This window comes from Enhydra lutris, unplaced genomic scaffold, assembly GCF_002288905.1.
Source record: "Enhydra lutris kenyoni isolate GAN:26980312 unplaced genomic scaffold, ASM228890v2 scaffoldscaffold81, whole genome shotgun sequence".
Lineage (NCBI taxonomy): Eukaryota > Metazoa > Chordata > Mammalia > Carnivora > Mustelidae > Enhydra > Enhydra lutris.
This window is the reverse complement of record NW_019154165.1, coordinates 4,868,347-4,879,767: the sequence shown is the minus strand read 5'-3', so window position 1 is coordinate 4,879,767 and position 11,421 is coordinate 4,868,347. Positions and strand designations below refer to the sequence as shown.

Here is an 11,421-nt window from a genome sequence, read left to right as displayed (position 1 = left end):
GCCGGGCAACCAGTGAGCCGCTTCAGCACTGCAGCTGGGACCCGGCTAGTTAGGCGGTACGCGGGGCGGGCCCCCAGGTTCCTCTCATTTCCTTTCCACCTCCTACTGCACGCAGCAGCCGGCCCTGTTTGCAGGACCATAGACCAAACAATGAAAGGCCGGAGGGCAGTGGGGGCTTCAGTAGACGATTGAAAACGAAAACAAAAACAACCAAACCAAACCAAACAAACCCTCAAACCCAAAATAAAGCATAAAGAGAATAACCCGGTTCCTACTTGCACCTGCTTCAGTGGACACTGAATTTGGAAGGCAGAGGGTTTTTCTTGTTTTTGTTTTGTTTCCTTTGAGACTTGGGCATCTCTTGACTCTACCCTCCCAAGATTTCAGGAGCAGGCTGTGAGCCTAGCAGGGCAGATCGTGTCCAGTGCTTGTTTTCCTGTACAGGAGACCTCAAGTCTGTCAGAGTGCTTTTGCGTGGTTATTCCTGCAAGTTTCTTTCCCAGGAGCTTCCCGCAGGTGGGCAATTAGCTGCAGGGACTACCGCATCGCAGCCTGTTGAACTCCTAGCTAGAGAAGGGGAAACGGGATAAAGGAATTAGGTGGAAGAGTCAGCCAAGCTCAAGGATGGAGGTTCAGTTAGGGCTAGGGAGGGTCTATCCCCGGCCGCCATCCAAGACCTATCGAGGAGCTTTCCAGAACCTGTTCCAGAGCGTGCGCGAAGTGATCCAGAACCCGGGCCCACGGCACCCTGAGGCCGCGAGCGCAGCACCTCCCGGCGCCCGTTTGCAGCAGCAGCAGCAGCAGCAGCAGGAGACCAGTTCTGGGCAGCAGCAGCAGCAACAACAGCAGCAGGGTGACGATGGCTCTCCCCAAGCCCAGAGAAGAGGCCCCACAGGTTACCTGGCCCTGGACGAGGAACAGCAGCCTTCCCAACAACAGTCAGCCCCCAAGGGCCATCCGGAGAGCGGCTGCGTTCCAGAGCCTGGAGCTGCTTCAGCCACCGGCAAGGGGCTGCAACAGCAGCAGCCAGCACCACCGGACGAGGATGACTCAGCTGCCCCATCCACGTTGTCCCTGCTGGGCCCCACTTTCCCGGGCTTAAGTAGCTGTTCCACCGATCTTAAAGACATCCTGAGCGAGGCCGGCACCATGCAACTCCTGCAGCAGCAGCAGGAGGTAGTATCCGAAGGTAGCAGCAGCGGGAGAGCGAGGGAGGCCGCTGGTGCTCCCACCTCCTCCAAGGACAGTTACCTAGGGGGCAGTTCGACCATCTCGGACAGCGCCAAGGAGTTGTGTAAGGCAGTGTCGGTGTCCATGGGCTTGGGTGTGGAGACATTAGAGCATCTGAGTCCTGGGGAACAGCTTCGGGGGGATTGCATGTATGCCCCAATCCTGGGAGGTCCGCCCGCGGTACGTCCCTGCGCCCCGCTGGCCGAATGCAAAGGTTCTCTGCTGGATGACGGCGCAAGCAAGGGCACGGAAGAAACTGCTGAGTATTCTCCTTTCAAGGCAGGTTATGCCAAAGGGTTGGATGGCGACAGCCTGGGTTGTTCGGGCACGAGCGAAGCCGGGGGCTCCGGAACACTTGAGCTGCCATCCACCCTTTCTCTCTACAAGTCGGGAGCACTAGATGAAGCGGCGGCTTATCAGAATCGCGACTACTACAACTTTCCGCTCGCGCTAGCCGGGCCTCCGCCCCCTCCGCTCCCTCCGCTCCCTCCCCATCCTCACGCCCGCATCAAGCTGGAAAACCCGCTGGACTACGGTAGCGCCTGGGCGGCTGCTGCGGCACAATGCCGTTACGGAGATCTGTCGAGCCTGCATGGTGGGGGTGCAGCGGGACCCAGCTCAGGATCACCCTCCGCCACCGCCTCCTCTTCCTGGCACACTCTCTTCACAGCCGAAGAAGGCCAGCTGTATGGGCCCTGCGGCGGGAGCGGAGGCGGCAGCGCTGGCGAGGCAGGGTCTGTAGCCCCCTATGGCTACACTCGGCCACCTCAGGGGTTGGCAGGCCAGGAAGGTGACTTCCCGCCACCTGATGTGTGGTATCCCGGCGGTGTGGTGAACAGAGTTCCCTATCCAAGTCCCAGCTGTGTCAAAAGCGAGATGGGCCCCTGGATGGAGAGTTACTCTGGACCCTATGGGGACATGCGGTAAGTTTCTCCTCCTAGACATGTCATTGAATGTAGTTAGTTGGCTTCTGGGCTATCTCTCCTCTCCTATGTATGGGAACACTCTACCCCTGTGAGAGTTCAACAGTGTTCCATAAAAAAAAAAAAGGCCATCCTGAATCTGGAGCCTTCTGGGTATTCCTAGCCTGTCAAAGATAAGACCACTGTGCTCAGAACCCCCACTGTGTGCCCCAGTCCCCACCACTGAGGCTCCTGGGTGCTGGTGTGTGCCCTTCCAGATACCATAAGGACACCTCCCTTACCTCTAGCCCCTTAAAATCCTCAGTACCTCATGGTGCTCCATGTCCCAAAGGCTCCAAACTTAAATCCAATAGTAAGAGCCACCTTCAGAAATAAAGCTCTTAAGCCCTCCGTAATTTTTCTTCTCCCTCTTCCCAAATCTGAAGACCTGGACAGGAAATATGGGCAGTTTCATCTCTTAGAGTGTGTTAGGGTTTGCCCTCCAGCCTGTGGCCATCTTGGCAGGTTAAAGGCAAAAAGATCGGCCCAAATTTTTCTCAGTCCGCCTCCTCCAAAGAGATAAAATGGAGGTGCCGGATTAAGGCAAGAAGGTCTGAGTTCTCTGGGCTCTGAGGGCCACTGCATGAAGACAAGGTGAAGTTCATTCCCTGGCAACAATTGAGTACTTGCCCCAGGGTTGGAGTGGGCAGAGAGAATCTAACCCGGCAGGAGAGCAAGCAAAGGTAGAGGAAAAGGAGAGGACAATTTTGTAGGTAAACACCGGGCAGTATTTACTCTTACAGGTTGACCATGTTGGAAGTAGCTGCTTGAGTCGGTTTTCTCTTGTAAAGTGTTTATTTTCTCTATGGAGTACAGCAGATCCACAGTCCCCTACTTTAAGTTTGCATCAGGCCCATAGAAGAGAAGAATGTTTTTTTTTTTTTTAATGAATAATTTAGCCGGGTTTGAATCTGACTTATAAAGTGTTGGAAAATTTACTTAAGAGTTTTCTGCTAGTCCAGTGTGCTCAGAAATTGCTTTTAGGAGGGAGGAGTGAGGCTCTCCCATATATTCCTTCATTTTTAAGAATATGCTTGCGTTTTTAATTGAAGTGAAGTTGTCCTACAGTGTTATATTAGACGTGCTTGTATTTTGAAACATGAGCTGCTACCTCTAACAAACTTAGTAAGAACTGTTAGGGACCTAAAGCCATAATTTTGCCCATGAGTTTTAATTAGGATATGAGAAAAGTGGTGATCAGTTTCACCTTGCTTATTAAAAATTCTTCCCACATTTGTTGAGCTTATTGGAGATCATGTTGAAGATTCTCTCCCCAACCTCAACAAAGATATTAGTCTATCTCAGTAAGAGAGGGAATACTAACCAAGGAACTAACTCCTCAGGTGTGCTGGGTACTTATGTGCCCTTGGAGTTGTGTCTTGTTATGTTTTGTTTTAGCTGTTTTGTTTTATCTGTGACTTTTTCAAAATGTCTTTGTTGGCCTTCACATCTTTGGCGACTTAAATCCAACAATTTGCCTCCTTTCACTGATGCTTTTGTTCCTGGAAGGTTGACGGAACAGTGTTAGGACAGAAAGAGGAGGATAGGATTTCATAAAATATTTTTAGGGTTATTGAAGAAACAGCTTCTTACCAGTCTTTACATCCTAGTATTAGATTTTAAGTGTTTAGTTTACAGGATTTTCAAAGGTCATCAAAATGTTTTCCAGTTAGTATTTTTTGAAATATTTTTGCAATGTGGTTATACTGTGGAATAAAAGGTTTTCTTCATTTTATAAGAACAGATTTACTTGGTAGGGTCAATTTTTTTTCCCCTAGGGTTGTTGCTAGTCAGTTCTACGATGAACTTTTTTGAGGGATGGGGACGTCTCAGGTGCTTCTTGACATAACCATGATGCTAAACTGAAACCTTCTTTCTTCTGCACACCTTCCCTAACAATTAACTCATTAATAGGGAGGGAATGAACAATTTCAAATCTTTGTTAAGGGATGTGTTTCTTTGAAAATATAACCTGAGATTTATAGGAAGTAGCTATAGAAAGTAAAAAGTTCTTCCCATTAGGTGTGCAGTAAGCTAGGTTATTTTATCCCATGTCTTAGTGGGACATTTTCTCTGTTAGAAAGACCTGCTTAAATTAATGACCTTAAATAGAATTTAGCAGTACCCAAAGAAAGTAAAAGATAATGAATCTTTCCCGGTTTGTGGTTGCAGCACTGGCTATGAGTCTGGTGAAAGGGAAAACTGGCATTCCTGTCTTGTGGGTTGAAGGAGAATTTTCATTTCTAGGATATAGAAAATTGTTGAGTCAGTTTGTTGAAAATTTTCAATTTTATCAGAATGCAACCAACCCCAGTCTAAAAGTTGACATTTTCTTACTTTATCTTTCTTTCCCTCACTTTGTTGGGGCACAGTTTGGTGAAAAGCAAGGGATTTTTAAAGCCAAAGCAAGAACTTCCACCGTGTCTATATTGCACGCATTGTGTGCTAAATTCGAGTTAAAAGATCTAAAAATTCTAGAGGCTTCAAATAATGTCGGATTCCTCCCTTTCCCAATTGTGTGTGTTCATACATATTAGTTAATTGGAGGAGGGGGTTAACTTTAGTTACTTTTGGAATAACTCTATGTTCTTCTACATCTACAATGTTTCTGCTCGAAGGAGAGAGGCGGGAGGAGAGAATCTGAAGGTGGTCCTTTAAAACAAAACAAAACAGAAACAAACAACAACAACTTAATTTAGCATGTGGTTTGAACAGAAAGAATAATAAAAATTGATGGGGCTTGTGTACAACCCTGATGATATTTAATGGAGCTGTCTTCTTTCAGAGATCAAACAGGACTACAACTTTGTTAATTGACCACCTGCCCACTTGACAGAAGTAAAACCTTTTATATTTCAGCAAGCAGCACAATAATATGGAAAATACTCTTGGGAGTTGAGCCCTAAGGAAGACAGTGCCAGAATAAAAGTTGGGATTTAGATTAATTATCTGGATGCAAAAAGAACATTTTAATTTTTCTCTTGGTAATTTGTTCTGATCTTTATATAATAGGTAGTATTTTTGTAGTGCTTTGAGATCAGCAAATCCTGCTTTTTTCCCTCTTAGTTATTTAAGAAGAAGACATTTTATTAATCCCCTTTCCATCTCCTCTCCCTTCTTCAGTTATCAGGTAAGTTTTATGACTTTTGCAAGGAGCAGTTTATTTTCTAATGCAGAATTTTGCTTTGGAACGAAGATAGTCTGACGCTTTCTGTCCATAGTCCTTGAGAGTCAGTATGTTGTAAAGAAGCATCCTTTCTTCATCGTCAGCAAATAACTAGTGAGTTATGTTTGGGTACCAGTGATCAGAACCAGAGGACCAAGTAGCCACACTGGGTAGTATCCCATTTAGAAATATGTGCAAGATGTACTGATGGAAGTCTCCTCTTTGTTGTCCACAGAGTATCTCTTTTAGCTCGGCCAAAGGTTAACATCAGTAAAAGATGTTTTCCAAGAAGCTTGTAGCCTTCCAATTGCGGGGTCACTTTGGGGCACTTTCTTGCCAGTGCTAATTTTACCTCATCAGACTTTCATTCTCTGTGTTGTAAACTTAGATATATCAATATAATATATTGAATTTGTGGGCACATTAAATTTTCTTTTTTAAGTGTCTTTTTTCCCTGTAATAATTTTCTCCCTTGGTGTGCATATACACATTTAAAACAATGAAGCCTTAGGATTCCGACTCTTATTTGTACTCTGACTGCTCTTGGTGGGATTATGAGTTGCAGTTAGGGACCTAGACAATTTTATTTTATTTTTCCATGGTGGTATCAAGACCATCATTTTCATTTGGAAGTCTGCTCAAACAGGGAACAGAATGCAGCCTAGGTGTGGTAAGCAAGGGACTTATTTTATAATCAAACCTGAAATCATGATTCTGAAAAATGAAAAGCAAACAAAAATCAAGTTTTGTGAGGTTGGTTAGAGAGGGAAAAGGAAACCTCTCCCCACCCCCTACCTCCACCATTTTCTCTTTGTCTCCAGCTTCCTCAAGTGCTGCCTGTCCCAGATTTTCTTTCATTTCTCTTCTTTCGTGCTTTTAACTAAATGGAAACATAGATACTTCTTTCTACTTTTCAGGATATTTTCCTCATTACACCTGTGGCATGCCCCTAAAGTTTTTTGTTTCTGTTTTTTTTTTTTTTAAACATCTGGAGAGTAACAGATCAGATCAATCCCAGCACCTTTCTTATAAGGCTAAATGACTTGAGGGGAGTGCAAAATTAATAGCTGGGCTTTTTAAGCTTCAGATTAGAGCCTGATTCAAGAGTTCCTGAGGAAGCTAAACTAGATGGCTTGAGGACCTGGTGGTATAATGAAGTATTTTGCCAGCTGCTGTCTCTCTCTTTTAATCTGTCTCTGCTTACTTGCCATTTTGGCAACCTTTTCTCAAAGCCTGAAAATAACCGGACCCTCACTGAGACTGTGCTGGGTCAGACCTCCACCACACTTTCCCAAGCAACACTTAAATCTATGTGTGAGGATGCTTGTTAGAAGTGACTGGCTGGGCCAATAAATATGCTGATGATATGTAAAGTAATCATTTGAAAACAAAGAAAGATATTGAATAAACTATTCTACCTCAGAATTCCCCTACCAGCTTTCCATCAAGTTCTGAAATGTTGAATTCAGAGTTAAGTTATCCTCATCTTTTTTTTTAAAGATTTTATTTATTTATTTAACAGAGGTCACAAGTAGGCAGAGAGGCAGGCAGAGAGAGAGAGAGAGAGAGAGAGAGAGAGAGAGGAGGAAGCAGGCTCCCTGCTGAGCAGAGAGCCCGATGTGGGCTCCCTCCCAGGGCCCTGGGATTATGACCTGAACAGAAGGCAGAGGCTTTAACCCACTGAGCCACCCAGGAGCCCCAAGTTATCCTCATCTTAAACACAAAGCTGATTTTTTTTCCATTCCTTGTAATGTTCTCTACAGTTACCAGTATTTGTTGGCATTTGTCATATTTGAAGAGAATTATGAAATCTCACATTTATAGCACCCTTTTCAAAGAAAAGACCCAATGTCTTATAGTTTACTGGCTAACAAATAAGTTTGAGTAGGCCAGGAGGATGCTTAGTGAACAACCCTTTGCTCCTTGAGAGTATAGAAATAGTTGAATTTTCTGTAACATTTGTTTACCATATGGAGAAACCTCTCTAGAGCAGCACTTACCAGCTTTTTTTCTATAAGCTGCCTGCCTGACAGATGTTTTAGATTGTTGCTCAGTAAGGGCTACTTTCAGTGGGTGTTGCATGGAAATTATAGGACTGTGAATTATGCACAATCATCCTTTGCACACTCATGGATGCCTTTCTCACTTAAACCATTTCCTGCTACCAACCTACAGGCCACATTAGGGTTGAGAGTGGCTCATCCAGATAAGCCTAAAACTCTAGAAGTGCTGGTTACTTGAGAATGCTGCGGATTTAGATCAGGTAATACCTGAATTTTATTTTATTTTTTAATAAAAGCTTTACTGAGGGGCGCCTGGGTGGCTCAGTAGGTTAAAGTCTCTGCCTTCCCCTCAGGTCATGATCCCAGGGTCCTGGGATCAAGCCCCACATTGGGCTATTAGCAGGGAGCCTGATTCCTCCTCTCTCTCTCTCTCTGCCTGGGTCTCTGCCTACTTGTGATCTCTCTCTCTGTCAAATAAATAAATAAATAAATAAATCAAATCTAAAAAAAAATCACTTTAATTAAAAAGCTTTATTGAAACATAATTCATTTTCATCCTTTAAAAGTGTGCTGCACAGGATGCCTGGGTTAAGCCTCTGCCTTCAGCTGAAGTCATGATCCTAGGGTCTTGGAATCCAGCCCCACTTCAGGCTCCCTGCTCAGCGAGGAGCCGTCTTCTCCCTCTGCCCCTGTCCCCCACTCATGCTCACTCTCTCTCTTTCTCAAATTAATAAATACAGTATTTAAAAAAAAAGTGTGCAATTCAAAGGTTTTTGGTATATTAGTTACATTCAGAGTTGGGAAACCATCACCACTATTTTAAAACCTTTTAATCAAAAAGGTACAAACATCTAATCTTAAATAGCCATAGGGGTATAATACAAAGCATGCTGACTATAGTCAATAATACTGTAGTGCATACTTGAAAGTCACCAAAAGAGTAAATCCTAAAAGTTCTAATCACAAAAAAACCAAATTTTTGTAACTTCGTATGGTGACAGTTGGTAACTAGACTTATTGAGGTGATCATTTCACAATGTATACAAGTATTGAATCACACTATGTTGTACACCTGAAACACAATGTTATATGTCAGTTATATCTCTCTAAAAATAAAGAAAATAAATGCAATAAAATAAAATAAAATATTTTAGTCATCTAGTGTCACCCCCCGCTGCCAAACACTGAACAACTATCAACCACCAATCTACTTTTGGTCTCAGTGGGTTTGCTTATTTTAACATTTCATTTAAATGGAATCATGCCATATGTGATCTTTTGTGGCCAGCTTCTTTCATATAAAATAATATTTTCAGTGTTCATCCACGATGAAGCAGGTATCAGTATTCTTTTTTATAATCTTTATTCTTTTTTATAACCAAATAATGTTCCATCATACAGATGTATCACATTTTATCTACCTGTGTATCAATTGTTGAACATTATAGTTCTTTCCACCTTTTGACTTCTATGACCAATACTGCTATGGACATTTATGAAAATTCATACAAATGTTTTGTGGGTATATGAATATAATATTTTTAATTCTTTTGGGTACATACCTAAGAATGGAGTTTCAGGATTATATGGTAACTCTGTGTTTGACCCTTTGAGGAACTCACAAACTGTTTTCGTAATTGACTGCACCATTTTACAATCTCACCAGCAATATATGAGGGTTCTAGTGTTTCTACATCCTGCCAATACGTGTTGTCTTTTTAATTATATTTGTCCTTAGTGTGTGTGAAGTGCTATCTCAAAATGGTTTGTCATTTGCATTTCTTTAATAGCCAGTAACATTGCCCATATTTTCATGTCCTTATTGGCTGTTTGTATATTTTCTTTGGAAAAATCTCTATCCAGAACCTTTACTCAGTTTTAATTGGACTTTTTGTCTTTTTATTATTGAGTTCTAAGAGTTTTTTGATGTGTTCTGGATACAGGTCCTATAACAAATTATGATTTGTGAATATTTATCGTATTCTGTGAGTTGTCTTTTCATCCATTGAAGCACAAAAATTCTGAATTTTGATAAAGTCCAATCTATTGTTTTCTTAGGTGGCTTGTGATTTTGGTGTCATATAGAAGAAAGGTCTGCCTAATCAAAGGTCACAAAGATTCATACCTAGGTTTCCTTCCTATTAAGTTTTGGGTTTTGACTGATTTTCAGTTTTTATATAACTCATAATATGTGAATAGGGGTCCAGTTTCATTCTTTTGCATGTAGATATCAACAAATGGTGTAGTTATCACAACACCACTTGTGGATTCTTTCCTCATTTAACTGTCTTGGCACCCTTTGTATAAAATCAGTTGACTATAAACATGAAGTGTTTTTTTTTTTTCTTTCTAGACTCTGAATTAAGCCCACTGCTTTTTTAGCAATATCATACTGTCTTAATTACTCTAGGGTATTTAGTAAGTTTTGAAATGAGGAAGTGTGAGTCCTCCAACTTTGTTCTTTTTAAGATTGTTCTTTTGGCTTTTCTGGGTCCCTTGAATTTCTGTATTAATTTTAGGATCAGTTTGTCAATTTCTACAAAGAAACCAGTTGAGAATCTGATAGAGTTTATATTGAATCTGTAGATCAATCTGGGGAGTGCTGCCATCTCAACAATGTTAAATCTTCTGATCTGTGACCATGGGATCTTTTCATTTATTTAGCTCTTTTCCAGCAATGTTCTGTAGTTTTAAGAGTATAAATTTTGTACTTTTGTTAGATTTATTCCTAAATAATTTAATTTTAACACTATCATGAATGAAATAGTTTTCTTTATATCCCTTTGAAATTGTTCCCTGCCAGTATATAGTGATGGAATTGATTTTTGTATATTGACCTTGTATCTTGCAACCTTGCTGAAAGTACCTGAGTTCTGAACACCTCTGGGACTTAAGAGACAGGTTTCTGTTGCTGTACTAAAGTTAAAGCATACTTTGTCTCAGCCTATATGAAGGCCACATAGGGACACTGTTCTCAAATTTCTTCAGTTGTAAATTGAAATTGGTGATGCCAGCCCTTTTCTGGATGAATAGAAGAACGTCTCTAAAATTATCAGGTCTTGACAGAACAGTAGGAAAGAAACCTAATAAGGTTTATGCAGTTAATAGTCCCCTTTTAGTATTTGGATTTGGAAACTATTAGCAAGGAGATGAGGAATTAATAATAATTTCTACATACAAAACTAACATGAAGAGGTAACAAACGCAAGCTAGGCCAAAGAAATAACTAGCTATATTTAGCTTATGTTTAGGTTTGTGTAAACAGCTGGAGTCATAATTTTATGTTTTTTTTAAGATTTTATTTATTTATTTGACAGAAAGAGATCACAAGTAGGCAGAGAGGCAGGCAGAGAGAGAGGAAGGGAAGCAGGCTCCCTGCCGAGCAGAGAGCCCGATGCGGGGCTTGATCCGAGGACCCCAGGATCATGACCTGAGCCAAAGGCAGAGGCTTAACCCACTGAGCCATCCAGGCGCCCCCATAATTTTATGTTTTTAAGTGTTGTCCTTTCGATAAAGTAAATGCCACCACTCTTTCTGGTGTGTATTTCTAGATGAGGAAATGGTTCATTTACTTTCATATAAACTGGACTTCTTTTTGGGGATGGACTCTATAACCATGAAGCAGAGATACAATTTACCTAAAAGGGACTGAACTTTGGCCTCACTAACACTCTAGACTAAGGGTCATATCTAATTAGCTACAGCTTTTGTGTCCTGATAATGGTGCATAAACTGCAGGCCACTGAACAAAAGGTCCTATCATGACTCTGCTGTCTTTACAGATGACCATATTAAAGTGATTTTTAAAAAGTACACATCCATCAACCACTTTTCATTAAACACCTGCTATATGCCTAGCTGTGTTCTATAAGGAGGTCAGGGTAAAGAGGACACAATTCAGAAGTATCTTGAGATCACTGCCCTCAAGGAGTTTATAACCATTAAAACAACAACAACAAAGAATGATAACACTGTGATGCTGGTATGATGAGATGCTGGTTTTGTATGGCACAGACTTTTTAAATGTGGGCATTTGAAAAGAAATGTATCAAGGTGGGCT

At 41.9% G+C, this 11,421-nt stretch overlaps 1 protein-coding gene across 1 annotated transcript in view; it reads left to right on the top strand.

Moving 5' to 3' along the window:
* Positions 1-624: 624 nt before the first annotated feature.
* The window catches only part of LOC111161016 (androgen receptor), a 211,644-nt gene continuing 200,847 nt past the window's right edge, over positions 625-11,421 (top strand). Inside the window, exon 1 of the mRNA XM_022524455.1 lies at positions 625-2,153. Within this exon, the coding sequence (XP_022380163.1) occupies positions 625-2,153 (1,529 nt within the window). The remainder of the gene's footprint in view (positions 2,154-11,421) is intronic.